This window comes from Zootoca vivipara, chromosome Z2 (assembly GCF_965207765.1).
Source record: "Zootoca vivipara chromosome Z2, rZooViv2.hap1.1, whole genome shotgun sequence".
Taxonomy (NCBI): domain Eukaryota; kingdom Metazoa; phylum Chordata; class Lepidosauria; order Squamata; family Lacertidae; genus Zootoca; species Zootoca vivipara.
The window spans coordinates 36276929-36304525 of record NC_142585.1 but is presented as its reverse complement, the minus strand read 5'-3'; the positions used below and the strand labels follow the sequence as shown (position 1 = coordinate 36304525).

Genomic DNA, 27597 nt, shown 5'->3' with positions numbered 1-27597 from the left:
CACTGCTACTTGTTACCAATGTGACACGGTTCTTTCAGCTAGCCCACCTACTCCCCACTAACACTAAGGCCACATCCACACCAGACATTTGAAGCACTACAATACCACTTTAAACAGTCATGGCTTCCCCAGAAGAATTCTGGGGGCTGTTAAGAGTGCTGAAAGTCTTAAGAGGGGACTCCTTAGACAGAGGACTAGGACCCAGGAGACCATGGCTCAGATTCCCCTCAGTCATGTAGCTTGCCGGGTGACCTTGGGCCAATCACTGCCTCTCAGCCTAATCTACCTTACAGGGTTATTGTGAGGATGAACTGGGGAGGAGGAGAACCATGGATACCCACTCAAGCTCCTTGGAGAGGAAGATGGGATAGAAATGCAATAAATAAACAGTAGTTCTAGGAGGGGAATAATGAGCTTTGCTATATATGGTTGTGCCCAGCTGTTAGGTTAAGCCCATTGGAAGTCCCCTGGCCTCAACTAGTAGGCAGAGGATCGAATTCAAAACGTTGACAAGTTTGTGGAGGCTGAATTTATAAAAAGCGATGGCAAGGATGGGTTTTGGGGAATTTGTTCAGCGATGTCTGAACACACACACACACACGCACAAACAAAGAAACATGTATGAGCAGTGGCACCCCATGGCATTTGGGGAAATATGGATTGCAAGGCTTTCCAGAATTATCTTACTTTCAACTCCCACCGGCTTGAACCTAAAGCATTCTCCCACCCCACCCCCCTCTCAGCGGAGCTGCGATTTCACAACGATCGCTTACTGCGACACTGCAGTGGTGTGGTGGAGGCCCTGAATAAAGAAAAAGCCGCCTTCTCCAGGCTCCGAGAAGACCAGAACCGTGTCAGCAAGACTTTCCGGCAGAAGATCCAAGACATGGAGAACATATTCCTGACGGAGACCAGGGCAGACAAGTCAGTTGGGGAGGAGGGGGTCACACAGCTTTTCCCCATGCTTCTTCAATCCCAGGGAATTGGTGGAGGAGGGGCCACCTTATCACAGCATCAGGTTGCCTGAGTGCTTTTGATTTTGGTGGTACTTCTGGATCCAGGTCTGTCACTGGAGTGCCTTCTACCAACTGTGACTGGTTCAACAGCTATGGCCATTCCTAGACCAGGGAAGCCTCGCCACAGTTGTTTATGGGTTGGCTCCTTCAAGACTGGGTTGCTGCCATGCACTCTGTGTGGGGCTTCCTGTGTGGGGCTTCCCTTAAGGCTACAGTTAGTGCTGAATGTTGCAGCACAGATGCCCACACAATCACTTTAATCTGTGGAACTGACAATGCCCCTGATGCCATATAATACCTGTAAGAACTCAATCTTTTTTTAGTGTGGTGGCAGCTACACTTTGGAACTCCCTGCGTATTGACATCAGGAAGGCACCTTCACTGTATTATTTTCAGCACCTGCTAAAACATTTTTGTTTAGGCAACCCTGTTCAGATGCCAAGGAAGTTGATGCAATTTTTACATCAGTTTTCAGTCAGTTGTTATTGTAACTTTTTGAAAGTCTTAAATTGTTATTAATCTTATTTACAATTTTATTGTTTTATCATTTTTGTAACCCGCTTTGAGGGTTTATTTGCTTCTTAGAGTCAAGCTGTTTATAAATTTTATGAAATTAATATAAATTAAAAAAAAACCTTTGTTGGTATATCACCATCTCCTTTCTCAGGCTGTTGGCTCTCAGCAGCAATATGCGCACTGAGCTGATTGACCATGTGGAGGTGATGCAGCTCTCCCTTCGGAGCTACAGGCAGTACTTGGAAGAAGCACTAGGGAAGCTGCGAGAGACAAACACTGCCTTCCTTAAAGCGTGCAGGTATGCCAGGATCTGTTCAGCAGAGGCTGCTGTGGTGGATTCCATGAGGTGGGGTGAAGCTCTCGAGGCAGTGCCCCTGTGGGTGCCACACCACTTCCACTGCCAGCGGAGAATGGGTACCAGCATTGTTGCTTATTTCATGAGATCTCACAGAAATCTCACAAGATCTCTCAAGAGTTCGAGAAATCTTGTAAGATTTTGGCACTGTGGTGTTTAAGGCAACTTTACTTAGTCATGGTAGCCACCATTGGGAAACCCACAAAAGTGGAATCCCCAGGCCTGTAAATTCCCTATCTTAGCTTTGTACAACTGTAGAAATTAAGCCACGTTCCTGTCCCCCTCCTCCTTCCCCTGCTGAGTTCTACAAGGGACAATACTGAGACTTGAGGAGGAGGAGGAGGAGGAAGCTGGCAGCTGGTGCCACCACCCCTTGTAAGTGAGAAAGCAGGCAGGTGGGGGCTGGCTGAAGGCAGACTGGGGTAGGCAAGGTAGTGTCCTACTTGCCCTAAAGTGGCAGCTTCCACTAAGTCTGGATAAGATCCTCCTATACAGGTGGAATAATGAACAGGACCTTTTCCAACCTTAGGCCATTCAAAGTCATAGCACCCTTAACCTGTATTTTTCATTGCTTTTTTCAGATTATTTGCCGACGGAGGGAATTTTTCTCCTGAGGAACTAGATGGCTTCATCAAGCGCCTGCACAAGGAGAGTGGGCGCATTGAGTTTGTCGAGGGCTTGATCATGATTGACCTGGAGAAGATGGAGTCTTCTTACCTGGAGCAGGTGAGGAGATGCCGGGCTCCCTGTTCTAGCAAGACAGAGGTTGCATCAAGAACAGCGAGAAGAATAAAAACTCGTATTTTTCCCCGCTGCCTCCCAAGGCTACAGAGGTCATCAACAGATATGAAAACAAGTTTCGTTATCTGGCACTCGACCGGCTCTTCATAGAGAAAATCCAACGGTTCCTGACGAACACTCAAGTGAAAATCAAGACAGAGGTGAAGATAAATGAAGAGTATTTTATTTTACTTTATTGCCAGAGTGGGGAGAGGCAGGCGTGGAGCTTTCTCATTTACCCCCCAGCTCAGTGACTTTTTACCTAAAGCTTTGAAGGGCTCCAGATTACTTCCTTGGATGCTTGACAAGCCCTTACTCATCTTATCTTGCCCCCTTAGCACTTGCACACAAACAGCAAAAGGGATAAAGCACAGGAAGGACCCCCAGAACTGAATGAGTGCTGATGGGAACGCCAGTGAGACCCACCTTTTTTATTTATTATTTCATCTATCCATTGCGTTTACATCCCACCTTTTTCTCCAAGGAGTTCAAGGTGGCATATGCAGTTCTCCCCACACTCAGTTAACCCCCACAACAAGCCCGCGAGGTAGGTTATAGGCTGAGAGGCAGTGATCACTGAGCTTCATGGCTGAGTGAGTGTCTGAACCTGGTTCTCACTGGTACTAGTCCTCATGTAATCCTCACAACAACCTTGTGAGGTAGGTTAGGCTGAGAGGCAACAACTGGCCCCAAAAGTCTCCCAGTGAGCTTCATGACTGGGTGGAGGGAGCATTTGAACCCTAATCTCCCAGGCGCTAGTCTGACACTCTAACCACTACACACTACACTGGCTCTCTACAGCAAAGGCTGAGTAGAAGATGGCAAAAGAGACAAGGAGGATTCTGAAACAACATATCATGCATGGCCAGAGATGCACTGCAGACCACCAGTATAAAGCTCTCAGACCACTGGGGGATGGATTCTCACAAAACTATCCCCTGCAAATTTCCCCACCCTTGCCTTTCTCCTTAACTGGTAAACACACATCTGGGGAAATGCATTTGCCCAATTGTAGTTCTGCCGCTGGAAGTCCCATATCCCCTTGTATCAGTGTCAGCCAGGAAGACCTTTCTCCACTTACCTTCTGCGAATCTCAGTTAAGCTTTTGACTTCAAGTTCCCCCTTTTCCTTCCTAGGTGGCAAAATCCAATTGGCAGACCCAGACGTTAAACTCTTACATGGAGAAACTCACCAGAAGGATTGATGCTTGTACCCATCCCACTGCAGATAAGGAAGTAAGTTCCAACAGCATGCAATTGAAAATGATTCTTTCAGTTTTCATTTCATTTTTCTCTCAAAATGGAATTCTCTCAGCTGGAACTTACCAGAACTCAATTCCGGCACCTCTCAGGTGGCCACCACTCCCATTCTAAGAGAATGAGGGAGGTGCTCATGGTGAGTTCTAGCACTTCTTTTTCTAGAAAAATAGAGATGTTAATATATATGTATATGTTTATATTGAAAAAAAATGCATATTTAGTGCCTGGTTTGTTTATTTCTCTCAGTCTGTAACTTCAGAAGCACTCTATGAGTTTGCCAAGTTTGTGATGGAAGAACTGAAGAAGAGAAGCATGTATCTCAATTGCCTGCTTGAACTGGTAAATAGATCCACATGGTGAATGATTGTGATGATGATTATTTGTCTCTCTGGTGCCATTTGTGTACAATGTACTGCTACACAAGAAGCAACATAAGCAAGAAGACAGTTCCCTGGCAATCAATGGGCAAAATGACACATGATGTTGATGGGAAAATTTGTGGATCTGTAAAGCTTAAAGCTCCCCCTTTGGGGAAGGGCTATAGCTCAATAGTAGAGCATCTGCTTCACATGGAGAAGGCCCCAGGTTCAGTTCCCAGGATCTCCAGGTAAGCATGGAAAAGACTCCCTGCCTGAAACCTGGAGAGCTACTGCCAGTCAGTGTAAGCAGTGCTGAACTAAAAGGATAAACCATCTGACTTAGTATAAGGCAGGTTGCTATGTTGTTCTTATGGCTTCCCCCAAGGCACTTGGCTAGCAACATTGGAAGCCGGAAGCTGGGAAAATTGACCTTTGGTTTGGTCCAATAGGATGCTTCATCTGTTTTGCTCCTTTCTGACACAGGACCCTGTGTTCTCTTATGTACAAGACCCCACAATCCCTACCTCCATGACAACCTCCATCCAATCAGACAGCATGCTGCAGGAGAGCAAGACATTTGTGATGGGTGTTGAATGCACATCACTGTTGAACCCAAGCCGGATGGGGAAGCCGGCCTTTGATGATGCAGCAATTAGTGTGATCAAGCACCTCATTGGGTAGGTATTGAAGGGGAGGGGGTGGGATGGTTCTGGTTCTTGCAAAAGTGGTGGAGACTGAGAGCATAGTAAACCCCAAGCCCATCAGCAAGGTGGGAGATGCTCATGAATAAATGCCTCCAGATGGTTTTTAAACTTACTGCAGAGAATGGTAGCAGTGATGGCTGTTGACTGTTGGGACTGGGAGGGCAGAAGGAAGGGACACCCAAAAGGAGATGGAGCCAAAGCCAGAGGCAGGCAGAACCAGAGCCAATCACAGGCAGCTGGTTAATTCTTGTTTTATTCCCATCCTCCTCCCTGCTAAGAGAGCAAAACTGACTAAGGAGGAGGAAGCTGACAGCCAGTGACTAGTTTCCCTGAACTGGTTGTAAGAAGGCAGGCAGGTGGAGACTGACTGAGAGCAGACTGTGGTTGGTAGGGTGGCGCTCCACTCACCCTAATGGAGGCAAGGAGTAGCCAATGTGGTGCCCTCCAGATGTTATTGGACTCCAACTCCCATCAGCCCCAGCCAGTGTGGCTAATGGTCAGGGATGATGTTAGTTGTAATCCCAACAACATAAAGAGGACTTCATGTTGGCTACCCAACTGCTAGAATGATGTGGGCCAGAAAATGGAAGTGTCACCAAACTCCAACAGAGAAAGAATGCTTAAATAAAGTGCACTGAATTGGCTGAGACAAGTTAACTGAGCTCTAGTCCAAAGGAGGGAAGGGAGGTCATGGAGTGTTGACTTCACTGAAAGATTAAATTGCTTTGTCAAATAGTGGAATACAAGTAAGGGAATGCAAGACTGGAAGGACCTCTGTTTTTGTAAATAATGTCAAAAATTGAAAGAAAGCTTTATGGGTCAAAAGAAATCCCCTACAAATTCCCAGGATCTGAGTCTTAACCTGTGTTGAGCTTGTTTCAGATCCCATCGCTCCAGAAGACTGACAGATGCTAATCAGGAGAAAGAGCGCTTGCAGTCCGCTGCAACAGGAACAGGAACAGGTGGGCACAAGGAGACCTTCCATGCAGGCAATCATTGCAGCCACACAGCTTAGCTCAGGGGGTTGTAACGGATTTCCTTCAATTAACCACACCAGTTGCAATGGTTAAGACAGCTTTACTAGATCAGAACAGCAGCAGCCACTGCGAACCTGCAAAAGCAGAGTTCACAGGCCTATAAATTACACAGGCTTATATAGAAGCATTCCCTTGCCTTAGCCTTACACACACACACTTTGAAATCAGGATGCGTTCTCTGAGGAAAAGCGTGCTTGATTCAGCAAGAATTCATTGTCTGCTTCAAACTGGCCTAAGGCTGAATTTTTCCAGCACAAACATTCTCCACCCTGCAAAAAAAAAACACATTCTCAACATATTCTTAATACAGTCTGCAAAAACAGATTCTCCTAACTATATCATTTCACACACTGTTTTTACATACCTTCACATGTAGGCTACCTATCAATCAGTATGGCTATCCACCACAGAGTTGCCAAACCTTTTTGGGCCCACTGGTCGCAATTGGAGTTCTGACAGAGCACTGTGGCTGCTGGTCACAAAATGTCCGCCATGCGGATGCTCAAGGGAGAGGTGGAGTCTGTGCAGATGGGAACCAAGTAGGAAGAGCAAGCAGTCACTCTCACACTTTGGTGATTTGGGGGTGGATATTTGCTGAGACCTTTTGCAGGCACCAGAAGAGGTCCTTGGGCACAGTGCATGGTTTTGGCAATGGTTGCATTGGCTAGCATTGGGTTTGGCATCAGCTGCTGGACACTATGCCCCATTTCACACAAAACCACCTCAGAAATAGTGCTCTGAGGCAACAGGATTGTAACCACAATATATTAAAAATGAAGTTTACAATAGTGTAGACAAAATATCAAACAAAGTATTCATTTCTACCTGCCTATCATTCTGGACCATTGCAGTGGTTTTCCCCGTCTTGGAATTGAGTAACTTTTTTGAAGTCCTCCCAGTTGTGAAAACTGCAATCAGAGCCTTGAAACAGAGGAAGATATTTGAAACGGGACCGTATCCAGAAACTTGTCTTTTTGTCAGCTGTTTAGAGCATTCTTCAGTATAACAATAATTACTTTTTGGGGTACATGGTTCTTTGAAAGCCTCGCTGAAATGTACACTTTGCAATTGTAATAGTATTTTGCCTCCTTTAGTGTAAGCTTCATTATTAATTTATTGTCCCAGGTTCAATCCCCAATGGCATTTCCAGGTAGGACTTGGGAAAGATACCCTGTCTGAAACTCTAGAGAGCTGCTGCCAGTCAGTGCAGATAGTACTGAGCTAGACGGACCATGTTTCTGGACATATAAAGCAGCTTCCATTATTCCCATGATGCCTTGCTCACTTTCAAGCCTTTCTCTGCAACCATGAGGTCTAGAAATAAACTTAGGTTCACAAAAACAAATTACCAGCATTCTGACAATCTCAAGGTTCTGCCAACATGGCCTGTAACACTCTGTAGCCAAAGCACAACAAGGAAGAGGTGTGGCTCAGTGGTAGAGCATCTGCTTTGCATGCAGAAGCTTCCATGTTCAATCCCCAGCACCTCCAAGTTGGGTTGGGAATGTCCCCTGCCTGAAAATCTTGAGAGCTTCTGCCAGTCAGTGTAGACAATACTGAGCTAGATAGTCCAGGGGTCTGACTCGGTAGAAGGCAGCTTCTCTCCCAAGAGAAGAGAGTGCATTTTAGGGTTGTATTCAATGCTGTTCCTACTCAGAGTAAACCCATTGAAATGAACATGAACTTAGTTCCTTGATTTCAATAGGTCTGCTCTGACTAAAGCTTAGTTGGAGACAACCATAGGAGGTGTGATCCCAACAAATGGGGCTGGCTTCAGGATTTGGTGAGGATCTTGGCTAAGGCATACCCTGTTGATCCACCCCGCTGCTCCTGTTCAATTCAGAAGTGATGTTGCATGGAAACATTGCTTTTAAAACAGGGGTCCCCAAACTACGGCCCCCGGGCCGGATGCGGCCCAATTGGCCTCCCAATCCGGCCCGCGACGACCCCCGCCGCCCGCTCTTATGGCGCGCGGCGCAGCGACGATCTTAAAAATCGGCAGAAAATCCTTTGTGCGCATGCGTATGGGCCTCTCCCGACCCAGAAGAGGTCATTTCCGATGCACTTCCGGGTCGGGGGAGGCCCATACGCATGCGCACAAGCGATTTTCGGTGATTTTTTTCCCGCCCGTGTGCGTGTGCGCATGCGCACGGGCGCGCACTCCCCCACCCTCCGGCCCGCTGTGCGGTAAGTCTGGGGACCCCTGTTCTAAAATCTCTGTGCAAAGTGAGAGTAGTGGGCCTGATAGAAAAGGTGGAGCTCTCTCATTCCTGATGTTGGGGCCCCAGCAAGCACTGGAAGCCATTGACCTTCTGAGCTGTCCCCACCTGCCACTTAATGTCCTCTTCCATCTTTTCTTAGAGCTTATGCCAAAACCATTTTCTCCAGCGTTCTCTGGTGGAGTCTCCCATCGCGAAAGCACCCATGTTCAAACCAACTTGTCTCTCACGTCTGCACGGAAATCTAGTTCCTTTGGCAAGCGGGTGTCAGGAAGGTGAGGAAAACTATAAAATTGCCCTCTCATTCTGTTTCAGTGGCATCTCCCCCTCCCCTTCCAACCGTACCCTACCCCCACTGACACACACTTGGAAAGGACATTTTTCAAGAATAACTCACAGACACTTCAATGTTGCATTTTAACACACCCAAATAAATCAGCCTCAAATAGGCTCAGGAATCAATATGAACACCAAATAGCCTAGATCAGCCTTTGCCAACCTGGCAACTTCAGATGTTTTGGATTATCATCATCATTTATTAAAGTTGCTAGTGGCAAGCACAACCACGAGGGCTCTGGCTATACAATGTTGAATGTTATTTGTTAACTCTGTTCTGTCCTGTTTCTCCTTGGTTTTTGTTTAAACTAATTCACAAACCAAGAACTTATACATTGACCATTAATGATGAATTATATGTTGTAGATATTGCTGCAAATTTATTATGCTATTTTTGTGATATACAAATGACATGAGAAGGTGGAGAGCCGGGGGGGGAGGGGAGGGAGGTAAGCAGTTTTATGCAAGTAAGTCTTAGAATAGACTAGACCCATTGAAATTAATGAACCTCAGTTAGACGTGAATGGATCTACTCCATGGCATGAAAAAAGTGGATAAAGAAAAAATATTGTCTCTCTTTCATAACACCAGAACTCGTGGACATCCAATGAAGCTGAGTGCCAGCAGATTCAGGTCATAGCCGGGCATAGTTATAACTATTGAACCTCACTCCCAGTAGTGGCAGCAGTCGCCACACCTTAAATGGCTTCAAAAAAAGGATTAAATAGATTTCTAGAGGATAAGACTTATCAATGGCTATTGACCATGATGGCTATGCCCCACCTTCATGGTTAGAGGCAACAGTGCTTCTGAATACCAGTTTCCCAAAGGCATCTGGTTGGCCACTGTGAGAACAGGATGCTGGGTTAAGATAGACCTGATACAACAGGGCTAGCACTGGATACCACCCCAAGTTTTTCCCTGTGGCTGAAAAGAGTTGTCAGCCAAGGCTGCAACTGAAATGACTAGAGTGGATTGGGGGCTGAATTCCAAAGCATATGAAGCGCACCAGCTTAGGAAAGGCTAGCTCCAGATCGGACTTCATGGTGGCTTTCCAATGTTTATTTTACCCGGTAATTATCGGTGATTATATGTCTGTGATATTGGGGTGGGGTGAATAACCAACTTCTGGGAGAAACAGAGAAGCAACCACCACCACCCTGCTCCAAATCCTTTTCTTTCGAAAACAGTGTCAGCTCCATACAGAGATATACAAAAACCACTCGGGTTGAGAGGAAGATGCAGATCTTTGGAGACAAGCCGCAAGACAATGAGTAAGCCCCTTGGTTAATACTTGTGCTTTGATAAGTTTTGTTAGTCTGTTCTTCAGCTGAAGAGGCTCCTTCAAATGACGTACAAGATCACTAAAAGTGAAGCAGTCCCTACCTCCATACTTACACATTAAAGAAATCACGTTAAAGGAAAAGGGCAAAGGGAGGGAGAAAGGAAAGCAAAGGAACTCAGACATCGGTTACCAGCTGGGATGGTAACAGATTCAGGTTGCCTGGTGGGCAAGTTGAGGAAGTGCCAGAGGGTAGCGGGTCTCTTAGGACAGCCAATGGAATAGCACTGCTACCCTTTTTCTCCTCCTCTGAGTTGGCAAAGGAGAGTGTCCTGACCTCAGGGGTAGACTTCCCTTCTTCAAGGGATGAAGCAATAGATTCAGACTAGGAGGCTGAATTGCACTCAGTGCCAGCCCAAAAGGTATATACTGAACCAAAGCACTGACACAAGAGCAGCCCATTTTGTGGGTATATCTCTGCATTGCCCGCCTCTGAATCTATCTCAGAAGCCCTAGTGAAACCACAATCTCCCCTGCTTTGTCAGAGCTGATGACTGCTAAAGCTGGCTGGGCCGCTTTAAATGAAGAGGCTCCTCCCACCAAAGCCAGAGCCACCAGCTATGACAGCTCCAGCTCCTATTTAAGGCTCAGTCTGAGGAAGATGGCGCTGAAACAACAGCTGAGCTCTTTTATGGAGTTACTAGCCTGAGCCCTGCATGGAGCTGTCCATGGTGCAGATGTGGCCTTGCCTTACTGAGGCCACCTCTCAAAGCAGAACACTGGAGATGATTCTATCCAAATTGACTTGAGCCACATGCAATGTACTGATAATAGTAGTACTGTAAATATTATTAAATCTACTCCTAGGCACCTCCCTTTAACCCCTTTTTCCCTTTAGTTCTGAACATTTGAAAGGGATTATCTTCGGCATCCTGTGGGACAACTTTGATATTATTATGAATTCTGCAGAGGTAAGGACACTTCTGCTATGGCTAGTACTAGATTTATTTCCTTTTTCCTTTTTAATGACCCTGGTAATGCAGCTTCAGAGCAGAACCAGCTGTTGGGAGAATCCTCCCCCTTTCCAGCTATAATATATAGCAACTTCTTTTGCATCCTGGTGCCAACATGTTCTGCCTCCACCATTATTAACCAATGATGCAGAGCTGTGAGCGGGGCCAAGAGGCAAATCTTTCTGGGCTAGTAGGGCAAGGGAATCAACATTGCAGGTAACTCACAACTTACAAACATTTAACTTGTGCACATTCAGTTTTATGTGCTGTTACCTGGAGGGGGGGCGCCTCTCAACCCCACAGAGGGTCCCTGGCTCCTGTTTCCATTCACTCTGATGGCTTCATCAATGTTTGAGAGTGCATAGAAGCTGGGTTTGTCAGGAAGTAGGGTTCCCAATCTAAGCCTTTGCGGGTTTGAACTGTGTTGAAATAGACCTTTTAAAAAAAAAGAAGGGAAAAATCAGGTTTGTCAGCCAGGGCCCTTTCTAGGGTTGAAGGGACCTTTTGCAAAGTCCCAAAACCCTGCTCCTCAGTCCCACAAATATGTTCATGGCTTCCCTGTGGCTCCTAAGCAGTTCATTGCTGCCAGTTTTTCCTCAATAAATGCCCTGGATGTTGAGTCATTCCAGCACACAGACGTGGGTGATTGTGGCCATTGACACCACCACAAGTACCTGGTAGCCCCCAAGGCAATCCCCATGTTCTTGTGGCAAAAGCCACTTTCCCATTTCACAGTGCATCATAATGACTCAACATCTGCTGTCAGCAGCAAAGACAGTGGTCGTGAGCTGCCTTTCACTGCTAAGGTGTGACCTTGGATGCTAGTCTCCAAACTTCTTAGTTCACCAACCCCTAAAGCTTTATGAGCTTTATGTGCTCATAAAGGTGTTGTTAGCCTCAACCCAAATTCTTATTTAACTAAGAGGCATGAAATAACAGCATATCAAGATTTACTCATCATCAGTCACCATTACTAGGAACTGTAAAATGTAAAAAAAATGAATTAAATGCTGAGGTTCCTCACTGGCAACAGGTTGCATTCTGCACATGCCCATGTCATTTATATATCATACTCTTAGCTCTTGATTAAGTTTTTCATACTGTATCGCCAAAGCTTCTCTGCCACAGCCAGACCCTTTTAAATCCCTAGTTTCATGCCAACACAGTCCCATCAGCCTGGGGTTGGACAGGATGGGCGGACAATATCAACCCCCTTGCCTGGCCAATATAGGCCCAACAAGGCTGTCCTTGCATCTCTGTTGCCCTCTTCTGTTGCCCCAGGGCTCAGAATCTTCATCCAGCTCTTTTTTCTATCCTGCTCCATGTTCCAAAGGAATTCTACAAAAAGGACAAGCATCAGATTACTCAGCCAGAATACTTGCAAGAAACCTATGAGTTGTGTGTTGACGTGTTGGGGCAAAAGCTTCTGATGTATTTACTGCAGGTAGACGAGTATCGTGTAGCCTGCATTTCTGGTAAGTTTGGGCTGCAATCTTTTACCCATTTCTCCGGGAAGTCCTATAGAATTCTAGAGTTGAAAGGGAACCCCCCCCCCACAAAGGTCACCTCGTCCAACAACCTGCAATGCAGGAATCACAGCTAAAGAATTCCTGACAGGTGGCCATCCAACCTCTGTTTAATAACCTCTGACAGAAGAGAGTCCACTGCCTTATGAGGGAGTCAGTTCCTTAGCTTGCAGGGAAATAGCGCTGCATTCTTCTTCCTTTCCCCCAAACCTTACAGAGTTCCGGGATCAGCTGAAGAGCTTTGAGGAGCAGCTCCCTCACATTGTTCGGCTGGTTATTGGCAAACTCCACCAAGATCATGAGCAGCTCTTCAAGGATTCCATGGAGCAGATACGGCACAACCTACAGGAACAGATGCAGAAATGGGACATTGCAAAGGTAGGTTGTGTGAGCATCCTGGAAGGCACCAGCCTATTCCTTCCTCCTCCTGGCCCCTCAGTCTTAAGCCAGGAAAACACCTTCAGCAGCCCTTGCACCTCACATCATAGGAGAATCCCAACAAAAATGGGAGCAGAAACTAGCACCACTGCTTTCTCTGGCCCACATCCTTGCAAGCTGCTTCAGGAGAGGAACTGTGAGCAACATCATGGGAGAGGTGATTCTGGGACCAAGGTGAAACGGTCACGCTCCCTTTTGCCTTTGCCAAAACATGTAACGGTTTTAGTTCAATTCTATTATATTTATGTTAGTCGTTCCCAAAGTGGGTAGTACCGCTGCCCCCTTGTTTCCTAGTGCCCCTCCTAGGTAATCCCACCCCCTTGGGGGGAGGCGGTACCACTTACTTTGGGAACCACTGCTGTAATGTGAGAACAGCACCCAGATGGAGAAGATTTCCTGTCACGGTTTTGTAGCCAACAAGAGAAATCTAGGCACAGTCTCTGTTCATAATTTGTTCAGATCGGTCAAAAGGTAGGCCACCAGAAATTTTGAGAGAACATAAGTCACAGATCTGATTTGAAGGTTGTTATAGGAATGATAGGAAATAAGCACATAAGCCAAATACCCTATAAACCCTGCCCCTTCAGTATCCAAAGATAACCGTAAGTGAGCAATAAAAAACACCCAGGTGTCAATGAAGTTAACTCTTTATTCAGAGAAACCGAAGCAGCACAGGCCTAGTGATCAAATCAACTCTTTCCAGTAGGTCTTGCCCAGTGAGGCAGATGTGAGGACTGAAGGTGCTTCCCACCACTCTCCAAGGCTCTTCCACTGGTTCCTTCCCCAGCAGCCTAAGGCTCCTTTGTCTTGTCTCTTTGCTCCACCAGCTGGTCACAGCAGGAGATAGAGCCTCCCTGAAATCTTCAGCAGTCTGCCTCCACTCTGCCTCTTGACACCTCCTCCTCTGCTGCTGCCTCTGAGCCTGGACTGCTCTCTGCCACAGACTGTTCCTGCTCACTAAACTCTGTTACCTCTTCTGCTTTCAACATGTCCTTCTCCCAATCTGCTTCCTCTTCTCCCTCTGACCACTCATCATCATCCCACCACCAATCCCCTAGCTCTGAGCCTTCTTCCCCTGGGGGTTCCCTTGGAGGTTCCCCAGCTGGTGCCTCCCACCATGCCTCTGCATCCAGCCAGTCCATTAAAATTCAAGGGGACAGAAATGCTCACTGCAAGGAGTGCCCTTAAATCTATATCTTCTACACTGGCCTATTGTGTTGCCATTTTATTGTGTTAATTATGAAATTCATTTTTGCACTGTTTGAATTTGAAATATCTTCCTGTTGTAAGATGGTTTGTGCATCTTTTTTAAAAGTGGAAATACAAATGAAATTATAAATGAATATGATTTGCTGCTGTTGGGACCCAGGTGGCGCTGTGGTTAAACCACTGAGCCTAGGGCTTGCTGATCAGAAGGTCGGCGGTTTGAATCCCTGTGACGGGGTGAGCTCCCGTTGCTTGGTCACAGCTCCTGCCAACCTAGCAGTTCGAAAGCACGTCAAAATGCAAGTAGATAAATAGGAACTGCTACAGCGGGAAGGTAAACGGCGTTTCCATGTGCTGCTCTGGTTTGCCAGAAGCGGCTTTGTCATGCTGGCCACATGACCTGGAAGCTATACGCCGGCTCCCTCGGCCAATAATGCGAGATGAGCGCGCAACCCCAGAGTCGGTCACGACTGGACCTAATGATCAGGGGTCCCTTTACCTTTACCTTACTTTCATTCCACAAACAATGTGTCACTGATTATGCTCTTCCCCCAACCCCAATCTGCATTTGTGTTACATTTCATAGAATCATAGAATTGTAGACTTGGAAGGGACCCCCAAGTTTCATCTAGTCCAACCCCCTAAAATGCAGGAATCTCAGCTAAAGGATCCAAGACAGGTGGCCATCCAGCCTCTGCTTAGAAACATCCAAGGAGAGTCCACCACTTTCCAAGGGCTTCTGTTCCACTGTCGAACAGCTCTCACCATGAAAAAGTTATTCCTACTGTTTATTCATAATCTTTTGGATTCATTGGTTCAGAGTACCAATTTCCTTTCCATTGCCGTAAACAGGGCAGAATAGCATAACCATATTATAATCTGCATGCACATTGCTCAGTTCACATCGTTGTTCTAATGAAAACTGAGCGCATGTCACCCTTTGACTGTTCAATTAAAGGAGAAGAACAAGCACAAGCTGCGACCGACTCTGGGCCACCCTGACAATCTGCCCGTGCTGGAGGCTCTGTGCCAAGAGGAGGAGGAAAGACAGAAGGAGCAGGCCAAAGGGATCCATCTATCCACCAAGCAGCAAGAGGTACCTTTTTTTTCCAAACTTGCTACCTTTTTAGAGTTCCCTTCAGAGAGGAAATAATTTAAGGTATGGGGGGGGGGGGGAAGAGATGGAGCTTTGCTTATCCAGACATTTTCACTTGTGGGCCTGGTACTTTTAATATCAACTACTGAGACCAGAACTGCCTGCAGTTCAAGAGACAGGCTGCTTCTTTGGGTTGGCCTCTTTTTTCTTTTATCTGCCAGACTTTAAAGAACTTAGGAAGCTGCCGTATATTGTGTTAGACCATTGGTCCATGTAGCTGAGTACTGCCTACAATGCTTGGCAGTGGCTCGCAGCCCTCTGGTTCACAGGGTAAAAAAGACATGGCATGCATGAGAAAAGGAAGAGGAGGGAGAAGGAGGGAGGAGGGGGAAACAAGCTCAAGCTCCAGTTCTTAAAGTCACAACAGATGACAAACTGGTGTCTTGCCCTTGATAAAGGGTAGTCTCCTGAAACACTCTCCTCCTGTCCCATCCCTACCCCCAGATCAGATTTGAGAAGCTGACCTGGTGACAGCATCCAGGCCAGGAGGCCACACCCAGTCTGAGTCTTGAAGGCAGTCAGAATCCCAGTTGAAAGAGAAGCCCTTGTAGATTTGTACTTCCACACAACATACACTGTGCCACTTGCTGCTCCCCAACAGGACTGTGTCATCAACTGTGCCCAGAGATTTGTCTCCAGCTTGGCCGCCACCACGGAAAAGATGCTTGTGGAGATGGATGGCAGCCTCACCGTTGACGATGTGGAGCAGGGAAGTACGTCCAGGGGGATGTGAATGCTGCCATGGTTTCCTGACAGAAGGAGAGCTTACTTGTGCAGCAGAGGAAGGTGGCAAAGCAGACTATAGCACTGCATACAGATGGTGGGGATATCACATTTGAATGCTCTCTCATATATGTACATGAACATAATAAAAATTCACCGCAAGCAGAATTCTAGCATGTTGGGAGAGAGGTTGTAAGTTAGCCCTCTGACTGCCATCCTCATTATCCTTTTGCAGTAACCTTTAACTTTAGCATTTTACACCATTAGCTGTTCTGAATGCCTTGGGAGGAGGGCAATGTATCAATACAGTAGGCAAATAAGTAAGCACAGCCAGCGTGTTTTGCACATTCTAGTGCAAGGGCAGAGAGGAGGAAGTTTGTGAGGAAGCAAAACACAGGAAGAGGACTTGCTATGAGAGAATGAAACCCTAAAGTGACAACAATTTCACTTTCTCTCAATTTCTCTCTCTCTCCCAGCCTTAAGTTCAATTTACCAGCCATCATAACTTTGCAGTTATCTTTAAAAAAAAGTAGTTGTGGAAATTCATCTGTCTTTTAGTACTTCCCCCCCTATTAAGTCACATTTTTACAAGCAGTTTTCCCCTTATGTAAATACACTTATGCATGATGTCTTCATACATACAGGTATTTTTAGACACACCCTTTCCCCAAATTTATACTGTACTCATTTTCCTACACATTTTGTGGAGGTAGTAGAGAATTGCATTGGAAAATTTAGCAAAAGAGAGTGTGAATTTGGAAAGAATGGTGTGTTTCAGTTTGCATATTGTTTGGGAGGTGCAGATCAGGCAGAGTTTGCATTAAAATGCAGACTGTGCTGAGTTTTATCCCCCATTCTTACATTAGAAGCTGACACCTATCTTGCTGGTGTTAATTTTGTTTTGTTTTTTGTAAATGTTTTTTATTTCATTTTATAATGTATATAAAACAGTTATAACAACAGATGAAAAACAAAACTATTACAATAGGCCCATCGAATGAGTACAGTCTTACATGGATTAAAATAATAAAAGTCCAAGTAACAAATATTAGCATTACTAGATTATCAAGTATAGTTCCAGATCTGTCAGGCTTGTGACAAGGGTTATATTGAAAGCGATGGTTCTGCTATATATGTAATCAAAGAATGCCAATTCGTATAATTAAAAATGCCTGTAGGTTCCAGTCCTTTTTGTGTGATTTTCTCCATTACAGCTATATTCCAAACCAAGAGGTACCAAGGGTCCAGTGTAAGACATTGGACTGTTTTCCATTGAGTTGCAATTATTATTCAAGCTTCCAAGATCATATACAAGACCAATTCTTTTGACAATATATATCTACCTTGGTATCCAAGGGCGTACCCACCATGCGGCAAGTTAGGGCAGCTGCCCTACTCTAGAAGAAGGGCTGGTGGGCAGAGGCGGAGCACAGCCCGGCGGAGCGCGAGTTCGCCATTCCCGCCGCACCGCGCCGCACCCTCCCTCCAGCTCCCCGGCGCGCCCTCTGGCAAGGCCAAGCGCGGCGGGGAACCAGAGAGCGCGGCGCAGCGGTTGGGAACGCTGAACTCGCGCTCCGCTGGGCTGGGCTCCGCCTCCGCCCACCAGCCCTGCTGCTAGGGAGGGGCACAGCCCGGCGGAGCGCGAGTTCGCTGTTCCCGCCCACTTTGTGGCCCCTCCCCTTCCGTGCCTTGGCCCCTCCCCTTGCCCCCCCCCTAGTTTTGATCCTGGGTACGCCCATGTTGGTATCATCAAAAATATTCAGTAACAGTGGCCTTTCTCCTGTGCCAGAGGTGGAAGTCTCCCGGGAGAAGACCTGTACCTTGATCCGTCGCAAGAAAGCCGGCCTTTCCTTAGAAACAGAAGCATACAAGCTGGTGGCTGAGCGGGGAAGCAGGTAACATTTTGAAGCCATCTGATGGGGGAGTTTGTAGGCAATCCATCCATGCAGTAGAATTTATCTAGGGTTAACTTGCTTTGTAGTCCCGTACTGACTCCTCAGCATCTGCAGTTCAAGAGTGCTTGCAGAATGGCAGCTCTTAGCACAAGTGGCATCTGGCACCGCAGGCTAAATTAGGCCTGCCAGTGTTCCTGATTTGGCCTGATAAACCATTCTCCCCATGCCTGGCCATGTCTTTGTCATGGGTGTGACAGGTAAGATGCCATATGTGAGGCATAGGGCAGGAAAGACATAACTGCAAAGGAATAACCAGAAGGGCACGCCCAGTTATTCTGTTGAAAGCAGGAGACTGGTTGGCATTTACTGCTGCCAGGTAGATGCGAAGAGATTATATGCAACGATGCTGCAAGGCAATGAAAAGTAACAGGTGATGCACAACAGGTGTGTCATAATTCTTCAGAAATAGAATCACAGAACTGTGCAGTTGGAAGGAATCACAAAAGTCATCTAGTCCAACTCACTGCAATGCAGGATTCTCAACTAGTGCATCCCTGACAGATGGCCATCCAACCTCTGCTGCCATATTTTAAATCACCTGCTAAAATTGGCTCCACCAATTTGGAGGAGTGGCCCCTTTTAGATCTGGCCCACCACCAAGTGGCTGTCTGTCTCTAATTCAGCTGTAAGTTAAATGCGGACATGCAACTAATCTTCCACACCATGTGGGCGTACAGCCAGGGGTGTATCTAGGGGTTGGCCAGGTTGGCCCACATGAAGGGCGCAGGGCCAGGGTTAGGGCCAGGGGGGCACAAAAAATGCACCTCTCCAGTCTACCTAGGAGTGGATAGGAGCCTGCCCACTCTTCTGCAAACTCCACTGCCCTGCAAGGGGTGGGGTAGGGGCACCAATACATCTCCTTGTCAAGGGTGCAAGGGAGCCTAGGTACACCTCTGGGCAAACTGTTTTTGAATTTCTACATCCCTACCATGTTTTTTTAAAATGTTAATGGATATTAATGTTATCAGGATTGAACTAGATGACCCTCAGGGTGCCTTCCAACTCTACAATTCTATGGTTCTATGATACAGCTGTGAAGGCAGGAAAGAGACAGTCCCTAAACACAGTCCCTCTGATAGTGAACTCGGGTGGTAAGTGCCCATAGGAACGGAGCCCAAATGGGGTCACTGGAAAGCAACCGGGATGCTATCAACTTCTTTGGGAGAACCCCAGAACTGGCAGAAAATAAAAGGGAGGAGGGAAACCAAAGCTGAGGAACAGGAAACATAGGAAGCTGCCTTATATCAAATTAGGCCATTGATCCATCTAGTAGCTCATTGTTGTCTACATTGCCTGGCAGCAGCTCTCCATGGATTCAGGCAGGGAGTCTTTCCCAGTCCTACTGTTGGGGATTGGATCCAGGACCTTCTGAGTTTGAAGCAGATTCTCTGCTCCTTAGCTGTGGCCCCTTCCCCTAAAGGACTGAACGCACTCAGCCACATACTGTTGAGTATGAACTGGAAAAAGAAAGGAAAACTGAGGGCAGGATGAGTGAGGAAGGAATCCCCTACTTATAGGAACCTGGATGGGGATAAGGCAGACTGGCATGAATCCTGAACAGGAATAATGGGCGGTGAGGATAATGCTGCAATTTTTTATGGCTAGCCCTCCTTGTCCTTGTTTAGAAACCTTAACTAAGATGTTAACTATTCTCTCTGTCATGGGCAGTCCCTGGATCAGCCTCCTGGTGACCCAGCAACCAATCAGTGCTGGGTGAAGTGTGCCCAGACAGAAGAGAGAGTGGAGATTTACCAGATGGAGGGAGATGCCATCCCAGTTAGGGATGACTTCCCCTACTGGAGACAGGCAGGGTCTTCAACTTGCAACTTCCTCTCCAGAGGGGAGAAGTCATCCTGTCTTTCCAGACCAATCCTGCTGCAAGGGACAGCTGGGTCTTCTTGTCTCTCCATGTGTATAGAAACGCTTGTTTGTTTTTGTGTGTGGATTTTTCCTTTGTCTAGTCCTCTCCTTTGTTGTGTTTGCTAGATCATTCTGAATGGGTGTTTTCATTGTGTTTCCTGTTGGCCTCCACCCCCATCACATATGCTCTCCACTATTTCCAGTATCAGGCCCTTCCTTTCAGTCTATCCTCCTGTCTCTGGGTGTTTGGTATTGGTGGATCTTGTGGCGTTCTTAGGAACAAAGGGAATCTGAACCCACCCTTACCTGGATGGTATCCTGGTGATATCTCTGGATCTCTGTCATTAAGCCGCATTCTTCTGGCTGGATCAGCTTGGGTTTGTGGTGAACAAGGAGAAAAGCTGCTTGACCCCCCCCCCCGTCCACCACTCACTTCAGGGTAATACTCAACATGGCCCTCACGATCCCGCTTCTTACTTCCCTGTTTTCTCAGGTGGTCTCTTGCCACAAATATCCCCCGTGGTTCTTGCTAGCCTTCAGGGCATGGTAATCTCGGCATTCGACCTAGTTCTCTGGGTCAGGTTTCACTCCAAGTCACTCCAGCAATTCCTCCTCCCCTTCCAGGATCATATCCTCCAGAAGAAAAACCCTTTCTCCTCAGGGTTCCTCAGGATATCAAACAGGAACTACTTTGGTGGCTCCGCCCCAATCATATTTCAGAGGGGTTCCGTGTGGAAGTGCCCCAAGTAGTGGGGAAAAAAACATCCCCAAATCTGGTCACATTACTAATCTCCTTTCTTTATTGAGGGAGGTTGTTACACCCATCCCTGTTCAATTTGGGAGGGTTTTGTGTGTGTTATTTGATTGATTGATTGATTGATTGTTCGTTTGTAAAGGACCTGGCCTGGAATCCCAAGAACTACCTTGGCGTGTCTTCCAAACCAGATCATCTGTCGAGAAACAACCTCACTGACGACATCCAAGACCACCCTGGGTCACATGGCAGCGATGGAAAAACGGGATGCTGTTTATGTGGTAAGGAACTGTGGGCGAAACGCTGTGGCCTCAGCAGCTGATAGGAAAAACAGTTGCTAATGTGGGGTAGGATTCCATTTCATGACAGGTCAAAGTTGGAATTATTAATTAGTTTCTTACTTACTGCAAAAAATGTCTCAACGTGACTTATAAGTATAAAAGCATGGATAATACAAAATGTAAAAGGCATTTAAAAATATTCAAGGAACATCAGTTAAGTAAATGTGCTACCCTTCAGCCTGGTTCAGAGGCTCCAGCAAAATGCTGCAACTAGACTGTTGATCGGGACAGCCTATAGCCTATTGACCAAACCGGGAGGCAGTGGAAGACAGGAGTGCCTGGCGTGCTATGGTCCATAGGGTCACGAAGAGTCGGACACGACTAAACAACTAAACAACAACAAAACAACAATAGCCAGCACACACTGTAAACACACTGTGTTCAAAAGCTTGCACTGCCTGCCCCTTCCAAGTCTCTCTCTGGTGTAATTAAAGAATAACTTCACCATTCTGTACTTGTGTTCCATCCAAGAACAGTTTCCCCAGTTTTGGAGACTACCCACACAGTATAATATAATAATGGGTTTCCTCAGCTACTCTGGGCGGTTCCCAACAGAATATTAAACAGATTAAAACTTCAAACAATAAAAACTTCCCTAAACAGGGCTGCCTTTAGATAGGGGTGGGTGTGTGGCTGTGCATACACTGCATTAATCCAGAAACACAATGCCTAGTCCTAATCAGAGTTGATGCACTGAAGTTAATTAGCATAACCAAGATCCATTTATTTCAGTTAATGGCTGCACAAATGAGTAAAGCCACAAGATAGCAGCCACATACCAGTAAACAGTTTTGATTGGCTAGCTAAACTAAGTGTGAGTAGCCGATGGATCTTGGGCCCTGAGTTAGGAACTTCCCCTGCATGTGAAGGCAGGCTGGTGGATTGAGCAGACAAGACGAATAAGGGGTCCAGTGGTCAAGAAGGCAGTTTCTGCATGTGCTGTAGAGAAAAGTGAGGGGCAGATGGGGCTTGTCAAGCTGGGAAGGTTGCCCGTCTTGGAGAAGAAAAAGTCTGATCCTAAGCATCTACTGCCTTGTGACTCTACAAACAACAACCAGGTAATGTGTGTCTAATTGATGTACGACTGCGTACACTCACAGCCCAGCAACCTGGAAGTGGCCAGAAAAGGGGAAAGAATGGGGCAGCGGCAGAATGAGACAGAGCAGACGGGGGGTCAGGAATGTAACCAACCCCCGTGCAAATCAGTAGTTGCCTGTACCCATTCGTGAAAAAGGCTTTGGGAGTAATCTCAAGGAAGAATGTGAACCCACTGCCTTGCGGAATATGTTTAGGAGAAGAAAAGGCTGAGTAAACCCTACACAAAGCCTGAGTGGAGTCCCTAAGACGGTCAGATGGTGCCTTGTACACCTCCTACATTGGCTCCCAGTACGTTTCCGAGCACAATTCAAAGTGTAGGTGCTGACCTTTAAAGCCCTAAATGGCCTCAGTCCAGTATGCTTGAAGGAGCATCTCCACCCCCATCGTTCTGCCCGGACTCCGAGGTCCAGCTCCGAAGGCCTTCTGGCGGTTCCCTCACAGCAAGAAGTGAAGCTACAGGGAACCAGGCAGAGTGCCTTCTTGGTAGTGGCACCCGCCCTGTGGAACGCCCTCCCATCAGAGGTCAGAGAGAACAACAACTACCAGACTTTTAGAAGACATCTGGGCAGCCTTGTTTAGGGAAGCTTTTAATGTTTGATGGATTACTGTATTTTAATATTTTGTTGGAAGAGTGGCTGGGGAAGCCCACCCAGATGGGCGCGGTATTGTTATTATTATTAGTATTAGTATTAGTATTATTACTACTACTACTTCTAGCAACTCCTGCAGCCAAGCTGGTATCAAATATATTCCTCTGCTGTCCTTTGGACCACATCAGCTAGGCCAAGATGGGGGTCTTGTCATCTGGGGAGCTCAGGACCTCCATACCCACTGCCTAGGCTTGTGCTCAGGATAGGTCATTTTGGTGCTGCTAACACAGCAAAAACAATGCAGGAGACAGCAGTTATGAGTTACTTGTCTCTGTGGCCACGGCAGGTGCTGTAATTCTTCAGTGGTTTGACTTCAGCCCTGGAGGTGCACTCCATTGTCTCTTGAAACAGATAGATGCCAACAACTCGAGTAGGATTTATGTGGGCACCATCTCTGGAATCTAAGTGCATAATCATTAATGGAAAGGGGGAGGGTTGTTTTTTTGTTTTGTTTATTTAAACTCCATTCTGCAGTCATCCTAGGTGTGAGTAAAGAAAGATAGACTCCTTCCTTCCTTTTATTTGCATGTGGCAAGGAAATTTCCCAGCCAAAGGAATGCACATGACAGAGAGTTAATTCATTATTTACTGTCATAGATAACAATAACAGTTGCTACTACAGCTCTGGAGACCTACGCACACCAGCCTAGCATCTGGGCAGCTATTCCCAGGTCTGTGCTCAATGGAGCAGTTGCAGCATCTGGAGAACACTCCCCTCCTCCACCACCAGTTTATGTACCTTCCCTTGATGGGCTGTGCACATGTAGCTGGAGACCACACCTGTGTGGAAGCTGCTTCTGCTCTTCCTGCTTCAATTCTCTCCTGGTTCTGGGAGGCAGTGGTGCAGGGGAGGGAGGGGAAGCACCCAGCCCTTCACTTTCCTGGGCTGCCTCTTCCTCCAGCTCTGAAGCTTCCCCTGCATCCTGGCTAATACAGGTCACCACAGACCACTGCCCCTTCTTCCAAGTCAGACTCCAGCCCAACTTCCCTCAGTGCATACTCACCAGTGACTTGCCTGACTGTTATTGACATCATGCCACTCTTCAAGCATGCTCAAAGCAGCTTACAGCAAAGGAAACAGAAGGTTTTTCAAAAGCCAAACCATGCAAAAACCATTACAGAATAACATAACAAAACACCACAATAGCAAACATGACAACATACCAGAAACACATATCAGTACTGCACTGAACAGCAAGATTGCATAAAAAACACCCAGCATCCAATAGTAAAAATGGCAAGGAAACCTGACTGTTTCACCGTTGTCCTAGAAACACCCCTGCCATGCAGTTTCCCCCAGTCCCTCTCCAGTGGCGACTTTCAAGGCTTCCAAAGGCAAATATGGATTTCTTTGGTCCTTATTTTGCATTTTCTGGGGTTGTGTTGCTCACACAGCGATTCAAGGAACTGTTGGAGGTGGAATTTGCCAGGATTAAAAAGGAGAAAACATCCCTTCTAATGAAGGCCCAGCACTGGACAGACTGGTGGAAGAAGTCAGTGCAGAAGATCAAGCAGCTCTACGCATGAATCTGCCACACTTTTCTGCCTTCATGCATTCTCATTTCTCTCTCTGTAAGCAATATACGCATTCACATGTTCTCATTTCTCCCTCTGTAAGCAATAGATTCCCTCCCCCCTTGAGTAAATATATTATTTAGCAACCAAGTCGTCCTTGTTTTTTTAACACCCTGGGTTAACTGGTGAGGAACTGCAAATGGCACTTTCAATCAGCTGTCAAGAAGTTGAAAATCTTGACAACACTTCAGAAGGGTTCCCAGAGGAACAAAGAGGCTGCTTTACACCAGCTCAGGCTGCATGTCTGGGTCTACTAGGGATGGATGAATCTGCCATTTTCACATTTTTGCAAGCTTAGAATCTAGTTCTCTCAGCATCAAGAAAAGAATCATAAAATAAAAAGTCCTCCTGAAAATTTGTCAGCATTTTAGTCCATGTTTATCTGCATATACACACTTGTTAACACAGTTTTGTCCAATATACTCAGGATTCTGTCCAAGTAAGTCTTACTCATAGTAGACCCATTGAAATTAATGGGCGTGAATAATTACTAGAATAATTATTTGTGTAAATGTGTCATTTTCACCAATATCATAGAATGGCAGAGCTGGAAGGGACCACGAGGACCATATAGTCCAACCCCCCTGCATTGCAGGTATCTTTTTGCCCAACAATATGAAGTCCTTATGCACACTTTCCCCTAATATACACATTTTGGTACATGTTATTTGGTTGGAGAACTGCATTGCAGCATTTGGAAAAGAGTGAATTTGGAAGGAGAGACAGCTTTCATTTCATGAGTTGTTTTGAGAAATGTAAATTAAGTAGACAAGGATTCAAGGGCGTACCCACCATTCGGCAAGTTAGGGCAGCTGCCCTACTCTAGAAGCAGGGCTGGTGGGCAGAGGCGGAGCACAGCCCGGCGGAGCGCGAGTTCGCCATTCCCGCCGCACCGCGCCGCACCCTCCCTCCAGCTCCCCGGCGCGCCCTCAGGCAAGGCCAAGCGCGGCGGGGAACCAGGGAGCGCGGCGCGGCGGGCGGGAACGCTGAACTCGCGCTCCGCTGGGCTGGGCTCCGCCTCCGCCCACCAGCCCTGCTTCTAGGGAGGGGCACAGCCCGGCGGAGCGCGAGTTCGCTGTTCCCTCCCACTTTGTGGCCCCTCCCCTTCCGTGCCTTGGCCCCTCCCCTTGCCCCCCCCTAGTTTTGATCCTGGGTACGCCCATGCAAGGATTTAGGTTTTTCTGTTGAAGGTTTCTCCAGTTTCATCACCTCTTTCCTGCTCCATGGAATTACACAGAGTGAAGAGAAGAAGCCTTCATAGGGATGGGCAATTCGATCAGTTTCTATCAGTTTCTCATTTTTCTAATCTTAAATTCAGTTCTCCACATTTCTACATCAGTTTGAAATTATTACTTTAAACCCATGAAAATTCATAAGCAATTCTTTTCCTAATATACACGTTCTTTTATGGAATTTCCCCTAATATGCACAATTTTGCAGAGCAGTTTTACCGAGTATGCACAATTTTTGTATTGGTTTATATGTTGTTTCAGAAAGTGCAGATTAGATATGTTGCCCTTTAAATGAGAGCTGGATCCGATTCACTCCTCATCCATAGCTCATGCTCTGGAATATCTATTACCCTGTTTTTCCAGAGTAAGGTATTGCAAAAGGAAATGTTGAATAAAAAAATACAGTGGTACCTCTGGTTAAGAACTTAATTCATTCCGGAAGTCCGTTCTTAACCTGAAGCTGTTCTTAACCTGAAGCACCAATTTAGCTAATGGGGCCTCCTGCTGCCGCCACGCCGCCGGAGCACGATTTCTGTTCTCATCCTGAAGCAAATTTCTTAACCTAAGGTACTATTTCTGGGTTAGCGGAGTCTGTAACCTGAAGTGTTTGTAACCTGAAGCGTTTGTAACCTGAGGTACCACTGTACTTTCATTAAAACTAAAAGAAATTCCTGCTGAACCTGCCTGGCAAGTCCAACTCTGTGGGTTTCAGTTACAGGTAGATAGCCATGTTGGTTTGATGTAGTCGAAACAAAATAAAAAAATTCCTTCCAGTTTCAGTGTATCTGAAGAAGTGTGCATGCACACGAAAGCTTATACCAATGGCAAACTTTGTTGGTCTCTAAGGTGCTACTGGAAGGAATTTTTTTTATTTTGTTTCGTCCATGGGTTTCAGTAATTCTTTTCCCAATATCTTATTCCCATCTCCCTTGATAAGAACAGCCTTTCACAAAGAAACCCTCACCAACTTATAAATTGTCCCTGCAGCAAATCAACAACTCAAGGGGTTTGCTGCTCTCTCCTCCCCTCTGGGGATTTTATATAATCTATCTATCTATCTATCTATCTATCTATTAATTATATAAATATGTATGTACAGTCATACCTCAGTTTAAGTACGCTTCGGTTTGAGTACTTTCAGTTTAAATACTCCGTGGACCTGTCTGGAACGGATTAATCACTTTCCATTACTTTCAATGGGAAAGTTCGCTTCAGGTTAAGTACGCTTCAGGTTAAGTACAGACTTCCGGAACCAATTACAGTCATACCTCGAGTTAAGTACGCTTCAGGTTGAGTACTCCGCAGACCCGTGTGAAACGGATTAATCCACTTTCCATTACTTTCAATGGGAAAGTTCACTTCAGGTTAAGTACGCTTCAAGTTAAGTATTCTGCGGACCCGTCTGGAACAGATTAATCCACTCCCCATTACTTTCAATGGGAAAGTTCGCTTCAGGTTAAGTACGCTTCAGGTTAAGTACAGACTTCCAGAACCAATTGTGTACTTAAACCGAGGTTCCACTGTACAGTACTGTTATGTCATTAAATGTATCAATACAGTTTACAACAATAAAAACAAAAAAACGATTCAATAAAAGCCAATGAACTATTGTGGAAGGATATTTTCTTAGTGGTCTGCGTAGGCCTGACGAAACAGAGTTATCAGCAGGCGTTTAAAGGTGGCACAGAAGGTCCCTGCTAAATCTCTTGACTGGGCCAATGACACCTAAGGCTGTTTTTCTTTTCAAACGAGCCTCAACAATTAATTTGTAGACCCACCTATGTTCCTACAGGTGATCTCAGTGACTGAGCTAGGATATAAGGGTTCAGGTGGTCTCTGAGGTACCATGGACCTAAGTGGTTCAGTGCTTTGTAAATTAACACAGGAACCTTAAACTTGGCTTGGTGGTAAGTGGGCAGGCAGCCAATTGTCATTTTTTTTAACAGACCTGAACCTTTTGGGGTGGGCTGAAAATATAGATGCAACAATATATACAGTAGAGAGAAATGAAACTAAAGCAAAAGCAGAAATCTAGGCAAAAGTCACAGTCCACGGGAAGTGGCTGTTTTCACAGAAAGCTCTAAGTGTGGGCAAAATGCATTCCCTTAGCCTCTCACAAGGTATGCCAGGAAAAAAGCAGAACTCATAACAGCCTAGTAGCAGGATGAAAGAAGACATTATCTATGGGAAATGACTTATGCATGAAG

The 27597-nt window shown here is 46.2% G+C and overlaps 1 protein-coding gene across 4 annotated transcripts in view; it reads left to right on the top strand.

Annotated features, from left to right (window-relative positions):
• Window positions 1-24244, top strand: part of CCDC180 (coiled-coil domain containing 180) — a 57062-nt gene extending 32818 nt beyond the window's left edge. For 2 of the 4 annotated variants that reach the window (XM_060270644.2, XM_088664780.1), the window contains 18 exons: window positions 744-924; window positions 1684-1830; window positions 2469-2613; window positions 2712-2828; window positions 3804-3902; window positions 4173-4265; window positions 4769-4962; window positions 5872-5951; window positions 8388-8520; window positions 9772-9855; window positions 10762-10834; window positions 12210-12351; window positions 12620-12780; window positions 15005-15142; window positions 15804-15915; window positions 17715-17820; window positions 20637-20775; window positions 23979-24244. In XM_060270644.2, coding sequence (XP_060126627.1) covers window positions 744-924; window positions 1684-1830; window positions 2469-2613; window positions 2712-2828; window positions 3804-3902; window positions 4173-4265; window positions 4769-4962; window positions 5872-5951; window positions 8388-8520; window positions 9772-9855; window positions 10762-10834; window positions 12210-12351; window positions 12620-12780; window positions 15005-15142; window positions 15804-15915; window positions 17715-17820; window positions 20637-20775; window positions 23979-24110 — 2276 coding nt within the window. In that variant the 3' untranslated portion in view covers window positions 24111-24244. Of the gene's footprint in view, window positions 1-743; window positions 925-1683; window positions 1831-2468; window positions 2614-2711; window positions 2829-3803; window positions 3903-4172; window positions 4266-4768; window positions 4963-5871; window positions 5952-8387; window positions 8521-9771; window positions 9856-10761; window positions 10835-12209; window positions 12352-12619; window positions 12781-15004; window positions 15143-15803; window positions 16023-17714; window positions 17821-20636; window positions 20776-23978 lie in introns of all 4 variants that reach the window. The other 2 variants (XR_009557037.2, XM_088664779.1) reach the window with 2 other exon arrangements.
• The last annotated feature ends 3353 nt before the right edge of the window (window positions 24245-27597 follow it).